This window comes from Oryzias latipes, chromosome 18 (assembly GCF_053564925.1).
Source record: "Oryzias latipes strain Hd-rR chromosome 18, Olatipes_Hd-rR_3.1".
Lineage (NCBI taxonomy): Eukaryota > Metazoa > Chordata > Actinopteri > Beloniformes > Adrianichthyidae > Oryzias > Oryzias latipes.
Window position 1 is genome coordinate 30,409,599 of NC_136254.1, and position 18,786 is coordinate 30,428,384.

Consider the following 18,786-nt stretch of genomic DNA (forward strand, 5'->3'; position numbering starts at 1 on the left):
CAGGTTTGGACCAGGACCATAACGAAGGAATATCGTTTCAGCACACATCACCACGATCACGCTCTACCAGTAACACTCCTCTGCACGTCCAATCAAACCGCAACCAAGACCGGTTCGTCCATCGGGTTTCTGGCTAAACGTGACTCTGAAACTGACTGTGACTCATTTCCTGTTTGATCCCAGGAACCACACACACACACACACACACACACACAAATAAAGCCACAGTCAGAGGTGAAACTGTGAGGATGAAAAGCTTCACCTCTGACGGTTGTGTTGGCAATAAAACAACATCGTCTGCAAAGAAGGAAACACAGTTTTCAAGGAGGGATAGATTCCTCCCAGGTTTCTGTTGCTCAAAGCGTAAAGAAATAAATTCCACTCTGAATGAAAAAGAATCCCATTCTCCTAAAAAGCTGACCATCTTCAGTACGTTTTAAGCTTTAGCCAAGTCTACATGTAATTATGCTCTTGATGAGGCGTTTCTCTATCTTCTTCCTGTTCTTTCTTCTGTTTCTGAAGCTTTTTCATTGGAGTCCAGGGCTTGTCTGTTTGAAAGTTGTTCTTTAACCCTTGTTCTATCTTAGATGACCCTTCCATTGACGTGTTCTCCCTACCATGACAGAGGTGGATAAAGGTGGAAAGACTTCATGTCATCCATGGACACCATTTTTTCAGACCACGAGAATATTCCAAGATCGATGACAAAGTAAAATAAAAAAAATAGGAAAAGAAATGTATACTTTTATAAGAAAAAAGGTTGGTAAATTATGAGAAACGTTTGTAAAATTATGAGGAAAAAGTCACATTTTGAGAAAAACATTAAATTATGGGTTGTGTAATAAGAATAAAGTCGTAAAATTTTGAAAATAAAGTCAAGTTATGAGGAAAAACATTGTAAAATTATGAGATAAAATTAAAAGGAAAGAAATAATAAACAAAAGTAAAAAAATTAAAATTAATTTGTAAAATTTTGATAAAGTCTTATAATTAGTGGGGAAAAAAGTCCTAAAATGTTGAGGAAATTTTTAAACTGAGAATTAAGTTATGAGGAAGATATTTTTCAAATTATAAGAATAAAGGCATCAAATTATGAGGAAAAAAAGGTGAAAATGTTGAAAATTAAGTTGTAAAATTATGAAAAAAATTCATTAAATCGGGAGAAAAATGTCAATTTAGCAAGAATTTAGTTTTTCAAGTAAAAGCTGTAAATACTATGATTCAAAAATTTAATTAAGTAATGCTTTATCAAAAATTAAGTTGTACATTTACAAAAAAATGTAAGCAGAATCAGTGAGCTTGTTTCGCTCTAATTTGTCTGCAACATAAATTAAACTTTTCTGAAACATTTTAAAAGCTAAATGTAACTTTTTTAAATAAAAAAGCTAAATTTTATGACTTCATTCCTGTACAATTTTGACTTATTTTATTTTTTTCTTCTTTTAATTTGACCCGAGTTCTCCAGCATCTTTATATTAGACTTTGGACGTTTCCAGAACGTCTCCAAACAAAGCTTCTTCTGGAGGGACGCTGTGGTGATGCTCCTGTGGCTGAGCTGGAGCCTGCTGTCAATACATTCCCAAAATACTGTTTCCTCACAGCAGTTTTTCACACACCTCGAAATTTGAGATTTGTCGTAAAAACACAATTTTGCAGTGACACTCTTTCCAGTAAATCCTAATTATGTGAATAAACACAAACCAGCTCACGCGACATTTAAAAACATGGATGTGAACAGTACTTTGATTGACAGCAGAGACATTCACATTTCTGCCACGGCACAAACACTCATCATCATTTAGCAAAGGAGACGTCTACATGTGGGAGGGGCTACAGATGAAGCCATTTTGGGAAATGGTGGTTGGTGGTTTTCCAGAGGTGGATCCAACAATTCCACATGACACAACCAACTTTTGATGAGCTGTGTGACGCTGTGCTTGTGGCGCCCGCCGCAGCGACCAAGTCCACCAGTGGTGTTTGGTTGTTGGTCACACGACTTCTTTATTCAAAAAGAAGTCTTTCCATTGCCGTTTTGCTAAATATATTTCGATACCCCTCTAAAAGCACCTCCTCCAAGCACTTTTTTTCCCACTTTGCATTCGGCAAGTTTATTACCGCAAATCCAATTTGCGCAATTTCATCGTGAATGGAAGTGCAGCTGTGGGTTTATGCTTGTACTCATTGTGTGCAGGGTCATGTGTTGTACGGGTCAACGGAGGTGGAGGGGTGGCTTGGTTGTAATTTGATTCTTCGTAGTGAAAGTTTCAACGACACGTCTAAAATCTGGCGCTGGCAGAGATTATAAGGCGACCATCAGGAAGATACAACGACCACTCGGTAATATATTACTCCCTTTAATGCATACAGTATACAGTATTTTTCATAGAAAAACATTTCTCTTCTGTACAAAGAAACCCAAAGAAAATAAAGCCCCTCTCAGAAATGCACAGATCAACACAACGTTCCCGAATCGGAGGCTGGGGTTGGATCCTCCAGAGATCTCATAGAGTCTATACCACACAGAGTATCAGGAAAGGTCACAAATGATTCCGTTAGCAACAGTTATGTACATAAAAGCCCAAATCCGACAGGTACATTCACGAGTCTCCGTCTTTAAACTGTAAATATGATGAAGCAGCTTTCCTGGTCTTCTCCTGCGACGCCGACGCCGCCACGCCATATCGTCTAAAGTCCCCTACTGCCCGGCGGAGCCGCTGGTATCGTCGCTGTCGCCCTCCCGCGGGGACCCCGGCGTGGACCCGGCGACGGACCCCCCTCGGGCTCCTTCCCCCGCCAGCCTGCGGGCGGCCTTCCCCTTCAGCAGCGGGCTGTCGGGGTGAAGCGTGTGGAGGTGCAGCGCCAGGTCGTCCTGAGTCCCCGCCGTGTGGCCGCACTCCTCGCAGACGTACAGCTTGTTGCGGCGCTCCTTGTACGCGTACTTCAACGTGACGCCGTGGATCTTCTTCATGTGCGACTCCAGCGAGCAGCGCTGCGTGAAGGCCTTGTCGCAGAGGCCGCACTTGTACGGACGCACGCCTGCAGAAACATGGAGACTCACGCGTCAGCACCCCGTCTTTCTGAGTCAGTTAGCCGTGATCGATGAAAGTGGGCGTACCTGTATGTGTGCGGACGTGGCGCTTGAGGTCGAAGGTGTCGTTGAAGCCTTTCCCGCAGAAGCTGCACAGATGCCTCTTGGTCTCGTTGTGGCACTTGATGTGTCTGTTGAGCATGCGCTGGTAATGGAAGGTCTTCTGACAAACCTGCATGAAGCAAAACCACGGTCGGTGTCACGCCGTTTCAGGGAAACACGGAATAAAACCTCAGAGACCGATGCAAATGAGTGAGAACTGCAGAACGTTCCTCTTAAAACAAAACTAGAACATAAGGGAAATCTTTTCCACAGAAAAACCTGGAGAACGTTTGCAAAGTTTGCAGCGATAAGCTCCAGAATTGGAGGAAATCTAAGCAGGAAGCAGAGCTCCAGGATTGCTAGCGTATTTGTTTAGGACAAGGACAGAGCCGCCTCCCTGCAGTAAAACACGGGGGAGACGGTGTCATAATGTGCTGCTTCTGATACCAACAACACTTGAATTTGACAAATACATCAGCAGATCGTGAGGACTCAGGGTTTTAGGTGGGCAGCAGCACAAAGGACAAGAAAAGCTCATTCAAGAACCGCACAGGAAATCCTGACTCACTTTTACTAAGCTAAATTGCTTAAAAAGTGTGGATTTTCAAAATAAAACATACTTGGTGTTGTTTTTTAAGCTATAACTTCAAACCCACCTGACACACAAATGCTCCTGATGCTGGCGTCGACACATTTTGACTTTGACCTGAGGACTGGGTTACCATAGAAACCACCTCAGCTGGGGGCGGGGCCGGGTTTGAGGTAGGTGGCACCACGGTGGCTTGTGGACTTCTTCGCACTGGAGCGGGAACCGATCCCAGGGTGAGAGGGAGAGGCGACGGATCGGGGGGCAACTCGCCGGTGGTCACCTGCCACGGAGAGAAGCGGGTCAAACTGGAGGCTCCGATTCAGCGGGGCGTCCGGAGACCAGAGCGGCTTGCCTCACCTTGATTTTGGAACGAACGTATGTGGAACCCCCCTGCGACCTCCTCTTGATGTCGGAACGCCCCTCCGGGGAGTCCGCCAGGCCCTGGTGCCGGCCGAGGATGGTACTGGACGGCAGCTCTGGTCGTGTGTCCACAGGGGCGTGTTTGGTGAGGCAGAGAGGCGCCGTCTCAGCCGGGCTGGCCTCGGCTTCCAGTCCCAGGACCGAGGAGGGGAAGATGGAAACTGCAGGAGGAGACAAAAAGTGAGGATTTTCTTTTCAATAAACAATCCCTTTGAGGCTGAGACACGTTTCAAACACTTTACATGATACACCTAAAGCCAGGGGCGGAGCTCAAAGCTTTTATATGGGGGGAGGGGCAAAGTTTGCCCCTCTGTAGCTCCACTCCTCTTGTCAGCCCAAGTCTACATTTTAGACACAGATACCTAACCTAAAAACATTCCAAAAGTAGTTCTAAATCTATGACAAAACCGTTTTATATGACTAGCCAGGACTGAGACATGAGCAGACAAAACAAAGGATGTTTCTGCTTTCATTCCTGAAATTTAATATTTTAGGAAACTAGGAAACCCAAGTTTAAATATATTTCAACTGAAAAACCTTTGATTTAACTTAGAAACCTTAAAAAAACTGCCATTGCACCTCCACATCTGCATAGATCCATAAACACGCGCGTTATGGTTAAGCTCTTTTGGGCGTTTAAGGTTAATTTGTCAATTTTATTTTTGCGGTGTTAATTTTGGCGAGCAGCAATAAACGCCAGCCACAAAAAAAGGACAAAAAAAGTGACCAAACCAGACCCTGAAGGCTTTCCAATATCCGTTAGCTCCGTTAGCTTCGTTAGCTCCGTTAGCTAAAACAAAAAGTGTCATATTTGCTGCTAAATGTCAGTTAACTTTAAAGATGGGATAGCCACAGAAAATGCACCGCCCCGTATTTTTTTCCATCCATCGCTTTTTGAATCCTGTCCAGGGTCACAGGGTTGCTGGAGCCTATCCTTTCCACTGTTGGGTGAAGGCGGGGAACACCCCCCTTGGGTCACAGGACCACACGCTCACATTTACACCTTTTAAACCCATGAAGCATGTTTTTTGGAGGAAACCTGAGATTTTTTGATAAACATCAGACGAAAGCAACACGGGTTTCTAGTAAACCCGATTTCGTGAAGGGCCAGGTGGCGCTCTGCCGCCATGCTCTGTAGAACAAAGGTGGGAGCCACAAACGCAGAAGAAAGAACAGAAAAGGATTGCTCCACTGCATTTCTAAAACGGCCCGCTCCGCTTCATGTTTGCTCAATCGCTCCACTAGCAAGCACGCAGAGTCAAACCCCAGTGTGCGCTGGTGTGCATGGGCGTGCTCGCGTCGTTTGGCTTATTGTTGGGCGCAACTTGGGCTGCACGCACACACACGCCTGGAAACGCACGCTGTAGCATTTACAGGGAGACTTGTTTGACTAGACGGTCTTGCAGCTCCAGGTTTGTACCTTCCTCAAACAATCCACCTCCGCAGGGCTGGATGTCCCGGTGAGTGTGTGTTGGGCTCCAAATGAGTGCGTGAGAAGAAGTGAACAAAAAATATATACATATATACATATACATATATATATATATATATATATAAAACGCCACAGACAGAGACGCTCAGGTAAGGCACACGGCCGGTGTGACCGCCCTCTGCGCAGAATCACTTTGAGACCGCTGGGTCACGATCAGATAAAACCCAAATGTTCATGCAAACGAGGCCCCGCTGCAGCTTTAAAAGCCGGGAGGACACAATAGCTGATCTGTGAAGCTGCGCGGCTAACGGTACGCAGCAACACAGGCACGGCTCTGTGAAGAACTCCACAGAGACGCAACGCAGCCCAACGTTTCTCATCTTTTCCTGCTTTGTGCCTTTCAGGAAAAAAAACTAGAAAACGGAGAAATCTGACACCTTTTCTGATACTTTACCTGAAAAATGTGCCCTACATTTTCAAGTACTGATGGACGATAAACCAGCATTTAGGTCTTTAGAGCTTTTTGATTTTAAAGACACACTCCGATAAAAGAAATTGTGTATTTGGTGTTTTTAACATGTTCTTGTGTCATTTTTTTCACGCTAGAGGACAGATGTAAAGAAAATTAAGATTAATATTGCATTTCTGAGTATTTCTTTAATCAAATCGCTGTAAATCAGGAGCAGCTGAAAAAACGCAGTTTGAAAAAGATCGTATTTGTGACGTAGGGCTCCCTGCTCCGCTCCATTCTGATGCAACCACTTGCAGACAAATGGATCCATCTGCGTCCGTGTTTTCCTAGTCTGAGCTGGAATCTGGATCAGAACTGTACGGCTGAATCGCTCCGACATTGCTCGCCATTTTTGTTGCTTGCAGGGGAGCGCGTAAACAAACAGCTCAGTTATGGGTGATGGGAAACCGGGACGGGCTTTACTCCGCACTAACAATCCCGCCGACTAATTCCTAATGAACTACTGCCGCTCTGCAGACACTATGTTTAAGAAAATGATACACGGCATATTTAGAATTAAAGGACGCTTTGAAAACAGATCAAACGACCATCAAAGTGGGACTTCAAAGAAAAACCAGCATTTGTTTTGACATAAAGGCCCTTCTATTTCTCCTGAAAGTCCTATAAAACATTTTTTTTGGATTATTGCTCTAAAGTGATGGTTTCTGTGGCAACTACCACTGTCTGGACATTTAATCTCATCGTGTATTGTTTGCTCACCCTCCCTTCCTCACCAATGAACAATATGTTGATATGTGTGTTTGCAAAAAGGTAACGGGTCCAAATGACCCATAGACTCTCCTTCTAAAGAGAAAACCAAGCCAGAAAAAAGGGAAAAACCGGCCTCTTTAAGTGCTTTTTTATTATCTGTCATTGGCTAGCATTCATCATTGTTGGGGGGGGGGGGGGGGGGGTCGACTGTTAGTAGATAACGTCATCAAATACGGGGTTTGTGTCTTAGAGTGGATGTTTGCTGAAGGTGTATTTTCTAAAGCAGTGAGCTGTTGGAAGGGTCCGTTTCATTTCTCTCCATCTAGTAAACATTAACCGAGCAGCAGGTTTAGCACAAACAGTGAGCCTTTAAAATTAAACAATGACATAATAAAGCTCACTGATTAAACACTTGCTGTGGATTAGCCCGAAAACTCTAGCATGTTCCATTCTTTTTCATTATTATTATTATTATTTTGCCAAAAATGCACGAAAACGTTTATTTTACCTTCAAGCTGATCTCAAATTTGAAACGAGTTAGCTTAGCCTCGCAAAATGCTAACAGGGCGGGTTAGCCAGAGTAGCTCAGCGTAAAAGAAAAAATGTATGTTAACCAAATAATACTGCACACATAGCAGCTTATTAAAATACCGAAAATGCTTTTTTGTTACTCTTTTATCGATAAAAAACGTGCTAACTTAGGTCGTTGTAAAAAAAGAAAAAAAGAATAATCATATCTACACTAGCAAGTAATAAAATACGTAAATATTATTGGTTGTGTTTGATTATGTTTAATATGAGGAAGAACGTTTACGCAACTTATGTAGCTCAGTCTTATTTTAAATGTGAACCTACTTATCTAGCTTGAAACTAAAGGTAAAAAAGAGGACTAGCCCATGTAGCGTTAAGTAAAATACAAATAGCTTATTTTCTAATTATAAAACTAAAATAATGTTTGATGTTTCACTGGAGAACATCCAGTGCACACATGAAATCAGACTGAACCACAAAAAATAGTTTAATCAGAGCTTGTTTTTTTTTCTAAGTGACAAATGTTAGCCTAAATGAGTCTAAACGTTTAAGAGGCTAATTTCTAATTAAACTAACTCACTTTGAACAAATTTGTAATTTAAAAGCTGACACATGAGATTGGACAGGAATCACCGTGGACAATGATGTTTGCAGACGATATTGTGATTTGTAGCATGAGCAGGGAATAGGTGGAGGAGAAGCTAGGGAGGTTTGCCCTCTCCTGGAAAAGAAAGGCATGAAGGTTAGTCGCAGCAAGATGGAGTACAGGTGTGTGAATGTAGAAGAGTGAGGCTACAAGGAGAAAACATAAAGAAGGTGGAGGATTTGAGTCATGGAGAGTGTGAAAAAGGCACGAAGAAAGGAGTGCAGGCAGGTTGGAATGGGTGGAGAAAAGTGTCAGGTGTGATAGAAGAGTTTCAGCTCCAATGAAAGGGAAGGCTGGCGGGACCAGCCATGTTGTTGGCCCTAGAGCTAGTAAGGAAAAGACAGGAGGCAGAGCTGGAGGTAGCAGAGATGAAGATGCTGAGGTTCTCTTTGGGAGGGACCAGGAATGATAAAATCAGGAATGAGAACAGAGGACAGCTCATGTTAGAGGTTTTGGAGATAAAGTCAGAGAGGCCAGACTGAGACGGTTCGGACATGTTCAGAGGAGAGACGGTGAATCTATTGATGGAAGGAGGCTGAGTCTAGAGCTGCCAGGCAAAAGGTCTAGAGGAAGACCAAAGAGGAGGTTTATGGAAGGTATCTGGTGTTAGAGTAGAGGATACAGAAGACAGGGTTAGATGGAGGAAGCAGATTCGCTGTGGGGACCCCTGAAGGGAAAAACCCAAACTAAACGTACTAAACGTGACCATATTTGTCAGTATTTGTGTTGTGGGACCAGAGTTTGTTGTCATGCCCACTTGAAGTTAGACAAAGAAAAAGTTTGATTTATGTTTGCATGTTTGGTTGTTTTTGTGGAACTTCTCTAAATGGTAAGCTGTTCAAAACAATGACTTAAGCATTTTTGTCATTTGACAGAAGCCAGAGGAAAGACCGTAACCTGCCAACCTCACTGATACTGTTAAAAACGGCTCTGTGAACGAGGCCACAAGTTCAACACTAAACATATTTCCTTGTAAAGTCGAAGGTTTTGCTACTTTTACAGAGATTTTTGTCTTTCTTTTTTTTCTAATAAGAGGATTGCTTATCAAATATCTAAAAGTGTTTTAACACACACAAAGAGCTAAACCTTTAGAGATTCAGACAGGAAGATAAAACTGGTGGACTAACCTGTTTCTCTGTCTATACAGACACGAAAATGGTTCCAAACCTTTAACTGCTTTCTTTAATTTGTCATTTGTAAATTATATCCCCAGGGAAAAACTGTGTCCAGTCAAATTTTATTCAAATTCAACAAAAACTACATATCCCAGAACCCACCGCTTCCCATCAGATATTATTGAAAAGCCCCAAATGTCCTCTGTTGATACCAAAATGAGTTCATACAGTCGTATGGAGTGATTGGAAGATTTAGAAATATCTTCTACAGAGGACACATTTACATTGCTGATATTCAATAGGGGTTTTATTATTTTTATTTTTAATAAATTTGAAGAGTAAAAAGGCTTAAAAAAAAGCGAAATAGAAATATAAACTTCCAATTGTCCAGATAATAACTTTCAAATGATTTCCTGTATAATGGGGTGATATTGACCCAAAACAACAGAAGATGTGACAACAACAACAACCAGACTAGCATAATCAAAAGCTAAAAATAAACCCCTTAAACTGGTGCCATTCTGCGTCACACAGAAGAATCCAACAGGCCTGTGTCCTTGTAAAAAAAAAGAAAAAAAAATCCTCTTTGTGTGAGCGTCCCTGATTGAAGGCTGCCTCACGCACACGCAAACACGCCGGGCAGGTACATCGAGTAACGGCACATACCTGAAACCGCAGCGGAGACCGTTGTTGGGAGGAAAGTTAACAGTGCGCAATTACGCACGACTGCTTTTGTTTTTTGTTTTTCCTTTACTCTCAGAGAAACATTTTCATGCAACTTTTTTAAATTATTAATTATTTAATTTTAGTTTTTTAAGCCAATCATTTCGAACCCATAACTTTCTAAGCGTGTTCCTGTGTTAAATCGCCGTGAATGATTCGGTTGTTTTAAGTTGTTGTGTGCGCAAAAATGACTTTTTAGAGGCCATTTCCCGCAAATCCTGAAACACCTGCCTGCTTTAAATAAATATTAATGAAAAAAAGGAAGTACAGGCCTATTTTTTAAACAGACACACACACACTCTGACACACAAAAACACACAACCCAATAAAACACTTCGGCTCGGGTTTGTCCGAATGTTCCGGCTTCAAACACGCAGGAGGATGTAGAAGTCAATGATTAAAAGTTAACGGTGATGGGATGAGGAGAGGGATACACACACAATCACACACGCACGCGCGGGGAAAGAGGGGGGAAGGGAGAGAAGAAGATGAGATGTTTAGGGTGTAGTCCGTTACTTGTTATCTGATACCGGAGAGCTCTTACAATAAAAACTCAGCCGAGGGCAACAATGGGGATTGTTCCTCATGAAGAGGGGGAGACACCGGAGGAGTTTTCTTTTATTTGGGGGAGGGGGGGCCTGTCTTTGGCTCTTTGGTTGTTATTTAAATGAATGGTCTTACTTGGAATGACAGTTCTGGGACTTCAACTAAACCTAATAATTGGAATAGGAAGCAGAAACGCAAAAGTGTGTGTGTGTGGGGGGGTCCTGGCTAATACGTGCTGGTTCCGTGTTGCATTGCTCTAGGACGCAGGCCTGCTGCTCCCAGGTAGACCAGCCCAATGATAATCAGCGCAGAACAGGGCAGGACACAGCAATCAGGGGTTAAAGGTCGAGGAGAAAAGTAATTGCAGCAAAGAACAGATCATAAAAAAGGAAAAAGATCCCCCTTTTATTTTGTTATTGTTTGTATTTAACGGTTCTAGGTTACGTAAATAATAAATACAAACGTAGAATGATCCAAACTTGACCTGATTTTGACGCAAAAACGTGGAAATCAAGTGTTTCCAAAGCGCATGTGCGACTAATAAAAAGTTTGGAAAAGATTTTTCTCCCCCCTCCTCGTGGGCCGCTGGGATTCCCGTTATCCGCGTGCCCCGTTACCTCACAGCCAAACCCCCCCACCCCCACCCCCACCTGCGACATTCCCCCGTTGATCCCCAAACGGCTCCGATTCCCGCTACTCTCCGTGCGTAAAAGCACCGCCACCGGTGAGGAAGTGGCTCATCCCCGCCGCGCGGACTCACCTGGGATGTAAACGTCCCCGCGCTCGTGGTCGGGGAGCTCGCTCCAGTTCCGCTTTCCGGGCGAAACGTTCGCCTTCTTCACCAGAAAGGCCCTCGGCATTCTGGATGCGTGAAGCGATCCGCGGCGGGGAGGAAATCCGGCGCGCGGGAGTAGCGGCGGCGTCCACGCAGGTGAGACTCGCGAGGCAGGAAGGAGGCTGGAGAAGTTTGCTTTTGGAGAAGTCTGCTTTTTTTCTTTTTCTTTTCTTTTTCACCCCCACTTTGCTTTGCGGAGGGGAGGGGGGGTTTCTCCGACAGGTGAGTGAGCTCAGGTGAGCAGCGACGCAAAGCCGAGGATCATCCCTGAAATAACGGAGTGGGAGTGGGTGAAGGAGGAGGGACAAAAGAAAAAAGCAGATATTCCTGATCTGTCACTGGCAGAGGTGGGTCAAACGCAGGTACTCATTAAAAAAAAGCAGGAAACTGGAGGGTAGCGCGCATGCGCTGCAGAAATAACGGTGACAACAGGCCTCCCCATACCTGCTCGACCGGTTTCCCCGTCGTTTCTCCACCTCTTTGACATTCTGCTCCAAGGGGGGTGGAGGATCAGCGGGCGGTGTGTGCGCGTGAAACATTCTGGTGGAGGCGCTTCAAAATAAAAGCCAAACCTCGTCCAGCAGAAGGGGTTCGTTCTCCACCTCCAGATTTTATTGTATACATTAAGAAGACATGCGCACTCTGGGTTTCTCTCAACACTCCATAAGTCATAAAACAACCATAAATTAGAAAATACACCCCCTCACAAAAATAATATGTTCTTCTCCAAAAAATATACCCCAACATGAATAAACCGAGAATGAGGTTAGAATAAAATATGTTTCACTTTTATCTTCATTTTTGAAAATGGAAATGACATCATTTTCAACTTAAAAGTCATTTTTTTAGCACAAATTCTCATATTTTTTGCGAGGATCCTGTTCTATTCTTCTTTACAAGCGGAGAAAAAACATTTGGATAAACTCTGAAAGTTTGAATATTGAAGTGTATATGTGAGTGACAAACAAAGCCTCATTAAAATCAAAAATGTAACTTGTTTTTATGGATTTGTTATATTTAGATTACGATTTTTCATTCATATTTTAAATAATTTTAATTAATCGCTGGCTGTTTTTATAGTTTTCTTCCTTTTTGGGGATATTCTTGCAAATGCAAGCAGCTGCCAGCTTTTGAATTTCGTTTGGGATTTATAATAATAATAATAATAATAATAGTAGTAGATTTATCTGCGCTTTTCCAGATGCTCAAACGCTCACAATGTGTCCCCTATTATTCACTCCTCATTCATCCTCCTCCTCCCTCTTTCACAGAACTTGATTCCTTTATTTTCAGATTTTTTTTAAACAAACTTGAATAAGTAAAAAATGAAAACACTGTATTTCTCCAACTTTAGTTTTATTGATTTGTAAAAATAAAAATAAATCTTTTTTTTAAACTTTGGATCTTCAAACTACAATTTGTGAGAAACGAAATGATCTCCTAAATACTTTAAATCCTCCTCCCTGCTCGTCCGGTGTGAAGGTGCGTTCAAGAACCCACGTTTACCCGGTGTGCTCACAGCTTTCCACCGACACTGCAGACAGAGAAGGCTTCCCGTCTCCATGACGACCAACGATGACCACTTCAGTGGTTTCAACTCTGGGTAAAAAACCTTTGATGGAGCCCGACTGACACAAGGGCTGTGTCCGAATTCCCACCCTAACCCCTAACTATTAAAACACTAAATAGTTCAGGACTATCTAGCGTCCTGGATTTTAGAAGCAATTCTGACACCATGATAACTACTTTTTTTATTTTTTAAACGGCAGATATGATGTCATCGATTTCTGTAGGTTAAAATCTAATTGATGTGAGCGTTTTTGCGATAAACACTCATGAATCCACTGAGTTCTGAAGATGAAAACGTTTATGGTTTATTAAAAAAATACATTTAAATACAATTTTTTGGCACAGAAATTGTTCAAACGCAATGCATTGTGGTCCATCTTGGCCAATCTAGCGAGCATCGATGCACACTGGTTTTTCGCAGAGACTTCTGGGAAATTTCTAGGGCACTGGATTTTGGAATTGTAGATTTGGACAGCACGGATTAGTAATCCGTGCGCACGGTTTAGTATTCCGTGCGCACAGTTTATCAGATTTTTTTTTATTTTTAACCACTGGCACCCGGCGGGCTCCGTAAGCACCACAGAATGACGAACGCACAACATATTGAGTAGGGAAGAAATTTAGACACACAGCCCATGAGCGTTCAGAGTTTGTGTTTAAGATTTGAACCAGTGACTGGAACATGTTTGAGATGAAAAGGGCGAAAGCATCAGCTTCCTGTTCCATCTGTGTGTCCATACGGTCAAATATTTACCCACATAAACTCCATTTTTTTGTTTAGTGAAGCAGATTTTCTCTGCTGAACGGTTTTCACTTGAACTGTGCTGGCTTCACAAATCCATTTTTCCCCCGAAACACACTTTTATTTTAAAAATTACTGGAATTTGCTGTAAAGTTTCTTGTTTTTCAACTCAATCGTTTTGTTTAAACGAGTCATTTTGTTTTGAAACATCCCTAAAAAGGTTTGACTCTAACTGGGATTTATTTTTTTGAATTTTCAGACGACTCCCACTGGTTTCCTTCAGCCAAACCCACCGTCGTCGTTCAGCTCGGGAAATGTTTTCTATGTGGATTTGATTCTACAAACGTGGAAGAAATGAGACAATCAGGAACTAAATGAGACATCGTTGAAATGTGAGGACGTCTGAAGACCAGAATCCAGAAGATCGACGGTCACGGAGCCAAAATCTCCAGGTCCTTGTTGGTCATTTAGCTTGTTAGTTGTCATTTTAGTGTGTGTGGAGTCGCTGCTGTGACATTTTCCAGCAGAAAAACAGAAACAGTTTCCTCTTACACTGCTAGATGACACTTTTCTTTGAATAACTGGTTTCACGTTTTGTTGTTTTTTTTTGCTGGTTTCTTTCTTTGTCGTTCGTTATCTGACGGACAGAATGAAGTGGGCGGCGCCTGACTTGATGGACGGAGGAGCGGGGGAGTGGTGCAGGTATGCCACCCGGGCGGTTGGAGTAGTTTGAGTGGATGAGTAAGGCTCCAGCCCTTTTCCTCCTAACTGTCACCAACACCGCCATCACCGCCACCGCCACCAACGCCGCCAACGGGTCTCCAAGCGGCACTCCAAAGTCCCAGAACCGCCGGTTTTTAGGACGTCGATGGTGAATTTTCCTTCTTTCTAGAGCCAGATTTGTTTGATCCATTCAACTTTTTTGTTGTTGTTTTTTAAGGGGGCGGGGCTTGTCAAAATAAAAAAAATCTACAACATTTAGGATGACGTTTGTGGGTCCAACAAGCAGCAAGATTTTACAGAAACCCGTCGACAGAAAGAAAAAGATGAAACAAGATCAAGAAATGGAAACACAAGCCAAATATTTAAAGCAAACAAGGCAGCTTCTTAAAAAAATGCTTCAAACGAAGACGAAAACAACAAAACGGATGTCCATGTTGCTGCAAATAACCTACAAACACAATTCAAACCAAAAAAAAACATCACCAACAAAAAAGAGATGAACATAAAGCCGGCATTTTCTGAAACGTCTTGTTCTTTTTCTCAGCTGTAGCTGGGATTTAAAGTGTTAAAAGGACAAACAGGGAGCAGACCCGTTCAGCCTGATCCACCTGCTTCTCTTGGTTTCACTCAAAGCTCGCTGAGACAGCTTACAGGAAGACGAAGGTGAAGTTCAGTCCTGAACGGCGTTCTGGACCTCTGCAGGACGGTCCTCACTTTTCCGGGATTCCCTCAGTTCACACGCTCTGAAACGAGAGCTTTAAAGATGAGAGTCGGTGATGGAAAAAAGTCAAACGTGAGAAGGAGCGGTTGAAGAAATGAATACAATAGAATATCTTTCCTTATATAGCACTTTACAACAGGAGCATAAATTCATCTCAAAACACAAAGAAGTAATAAAATACAATAATAATCATAAACCAAAACACAGTAAAACAAGGAATAAAATCAAAGAAAAGCTCTCCTGAATAAAAACGTCTTGACCTGAGATTTAAAACACTCAACAGAGTCGATCTGAGGCAACGACAATGAGAGGAAGTTCCAAAAACGAGGAGCAACGGCCTGAAATGACAGATCTCCTCTCGTCTTAAAGCTGGTTTTTGGAACGCTTAAAAGATTTTGGTTGGAAGACCTTAAAGACCCAGCAGGTCCCTGAGGTCATGTGACCAGGGTCTGCTGGTTGTAAAGAGAGCCCGGTTAAAGACTAAAGGTGACAGAGTTTTCGCAGCAGTGGCTTCATCCCTCTGGAACTCCCTTCCTCTCAGCCTCAGATCTGCAGAATCAGTCTTTTCTTTAAAAAAAGTATCTTTTTAAAATTGTTTTTTTCTTAATTAGGCCCAAGCACGTAGTGCAAGACCCTGTTGTCTCTGTTAGGTCTATTATTATTATTATTTTGACAGAAGAATCGCCTTTTTGAGGCCTTTAACATACCCGAAAAATCCCCAAATTTTGCACACGTGCCAGGAGTTGCGAAAAATTTCGTATTTTATGGGACACGAAAACAAAAACGGCTCGATAGCGCCACCTACAAAATGTGTTTTCGCGAGCCCGGCCACATGCTTTAACGTACAAGCTTGATTTTAACAGAGCATGTTGATCAGATGGAAACCTACAAAAAAGTCTGGTACCAAGCTGTCACTCGCACAGGAAGTCTGCTATATTGATGTAAATATCTCATTTTTGCTGTATTTTGGTCATTTGCAGGCCTCGTACTGGAACAAACTTCCCCTAGAGATTTGAGAATAATGACTCCAAATTTTTGGTTTTGTAAACTAGATCCATGTCCGATGTTAAATTGCGAAGCTTTTAAGTTTTTCTTTATGTTTTTATCATAACTTCTGTTTAAGTTATCAGTACCAAACTTTCACAGCATATAGGCATTTGTGTGCTACTGCATCCTAAATATTTTCAGAATTTAAAAAAGTTACAGGTGAATTTTGAGACATTTTTACATCCAAAAAGGTCAGAAAACGTCTTTTTAAGGCAATACGAACACCTATTTTGTTTCATAACCTGCCCCAAAGATCTGTGAAGGAGATCTTTGGGGCAGGTGGGTGGGGGAGGTAGTGTGAGGGAGTTTGGGATTGCAGGTAGATCCTGTGTGATGGAAATGTGTGATGGAAATGGTGGCTGAGGAGAAGGATGAAGTGGATTCATTGATCATGCCTACAGCGCCCCCTTTTGGTGAAAATAGCAATTCAGCCAGATACTTGTGTAGAAAAAGGACAAACTCCTGTGAACACTGAAGCCTTTTGCAGATATTTGCGCGGTTTCGGACGATCAATTCACGGCCGTGACTGAATGCGACGTCTCGACGCTTCCTTTGTGCGAAGCGTTTGGTTGCGGCAACGCGAAACGGCTCAAGCGGGACGTTGCTCGCGGTTGCCCTTGCAAGGCGGTCGCACGTGCTCGGGCCCGCTAAATGCTACTTGTACTTTAATTCTCTCTGAATTATGTGTTATATGTTTTACTGTGAAGCTGTTTGTGATTTTTATCTTGAAAGGCGCTGTAAAAATAAAGTTTATTATTAAGGATCGGGCCGAAGAGTACGGGGTTAAAAGGTCAGATATGTACATCAGAGCTTGACCGTGCAAGGCTCTAAAAACTAAAAGTAGAATTTTGAAATCAATTTGAAATTTGACTGGTAACCAATGTAAAGCAGACAAAAGAGGAGTGATGTGTGTCCGTTTACTGGTTCCTGTTAAAAGCCTCGCTGCAGAGTTTTGGACAAGCTGAAGACGGTTCAGGGAACGTTTGTTAAAACGGGTAAAAAGAGATTTGCAATAATCTAAACAAGAAGAAATAAAAGCCTGGATAATTGTTTCAAGACAAAATGCTTTTTCATTTTGCCACGTTTTTCAGATGATCAAACAGTTTTTTATCATCTGTTTTGAGTGACCTGCCAGAGACAGACTTTTCAAGAAACACCCCAAGATTTCTGAGGCTTGAGCTCAGAGACCCGAGGTCTTGTCTGATGAAAGGGATTCAATGTTCTGGGGCAAAAACCAGCGTCTCAGTTTTCTGGGTATTTAAGACTAAAGGATTATTGTTCAGCCATGTTTTTATGCTCGTTAGGCAATTCAACAAATTTTGTAGTTTGTAGTAATCATTTTCCTGGGAGGAACAGTAGAGCTGGATATCGTCTGCATAGAAATGATATGAGATTAAAGGCAAACCCGAGGGAGGGAGGAAGGTGTCATGGGGTTCAGAGGGAGTCGCTCTGGGGTGGTCCGGGTTCCGCTCGTCTGCCTGCAGACGCTTCCGCCTCCGACGTTGGAAATCTGCTGAACGGAAAACCGAAAAATCCAAAAAAACTGTCAAAGTAAATTAGATTGAAGGCCTGCAAACATGTCTGAATATTTCCACAAACCTGAAGGGAAGCCCTTAGCCTTGAATACAAAAGGGGTTTATCTGAATATACCCCCACGTATCTGAAGCGACACAACCCCCCATTGTAACAGTAACATCTGTGTAACACAAGAGGCGTCTGGCTCTCCAGTCAACAGGACGTATTTCATAATTATTTGCTGACAGATTTTTTTCCTAAACATATATTTCAATTTTTGTTCATTTATTTTGGACGGCCCACAATCTACCCGCATGTCCTTCTGGGCACCTCTGCGCTGCACTGTGCCACATGAAAGAAAACTAAATGTAGTTACTTTGGCTCTTGAGAAGACCATACAAAGAAACCTGGATGTGGACTCGATTGTTAGGACTTTTGCACAGAAAACAGACGACTAACGTTAGAACGACTGACGTCACAGGAGGCAATACTTATAGCACTGTTTTTATGCAGTTTAGAGGCTTGGGAGGATACCCACACTTGCACTCCCTGTGATGACTGCAGTCATACAGGATTAACATTATATGTACTTTTGCTGTGGTTAGTTGTGTACATTAATTGTTGTATTGAGTTTTCATGTGGAGCTGTACCTGCTTGAGGTGGCCTAAAGATGGTGCCAAACTGAGAAGCGCTCCAAGAGGGTCCTACCACTACCTGGACTCCATGGGGAAGGGAATGGGTTTCTCTGTTCTGCTTTTGCTGATGTTTTTTGTCTCAACCCCCGTTGTATCATTAGTGGTTTAACCCACTCATTAGAAAGTCCTCATGTGTGTGGTAATGTCAGGTCAGTTCTTTGAGTTCTTTCATTAGTTACAAGTCATTTTGAGTTTGCTAATGTGACCTCTTGTCTGGGCCCCTTTAAGCTATGTTTGTTCAGTTGGATCTTGTGAACTTTGAATGATTAAAAATGATTTATTTTTGGTCTAAACTCCGGTGTTCTTGGCCGTGATTGCCTGGTCCACCACACCCCCAACCGGGGCTGTGTAGATCTGGCCCTGCCCCACTGTAACAGTGAACTTTGTCCAACACAAGCGGTGTTCAGCTCTTATCTGTTGGCGCCGCTGGTGGACAGAATTATTGAAAACAAATTTCCGACCTCCAGTAAGTATAGAGATCCATCACCTTAAGTCTCGTGTTTTTAGGGTGGGATCTGCTGGATTACCATCAATCTGCCGTGCTTCCCCATAGAGACGGCCCTCTCAGCAGTTTCAAGGAGTTTT

The 18,786-nt window shown here is 42.7% G+C and overlaps 1 protein-coding gene across 1 annotated transcript; it reads right to left on the reverse strand.

Annotated features, from left to right (window-relative positions):
* Positions 1 to 2,338: 2,338 nt before the first annotated feature.
* ovol1a (ovo-like zinc finger 1a) lies at positions 2,339 to 11,532 on the reverse strand. The gene is made up of 5 exons (XM_023948851.2): positions 11,115 to 11,532; positions 4,077 to 4,300; positions 3,787 to 3,999; positions 3,116 to 3,260; positions 2,339 to 3,036 (listed from the first exon to the last, which is right to left on the reverse strand). Exons 1-5 carry the CDS (start codon positions 11,212 to 11,214, stop codon positions 2,696 to 2,698), a joined length of 1,023 nt encoding a protein of 340 aa, XP_023804619.1. The 5' UTR covers positions 11,215 to 11,532; the 3' UTR covers positions 2,339 to 2,695.
* Positions 11,533 to 18,786: the final 7,254 nt, after the last annotated feature.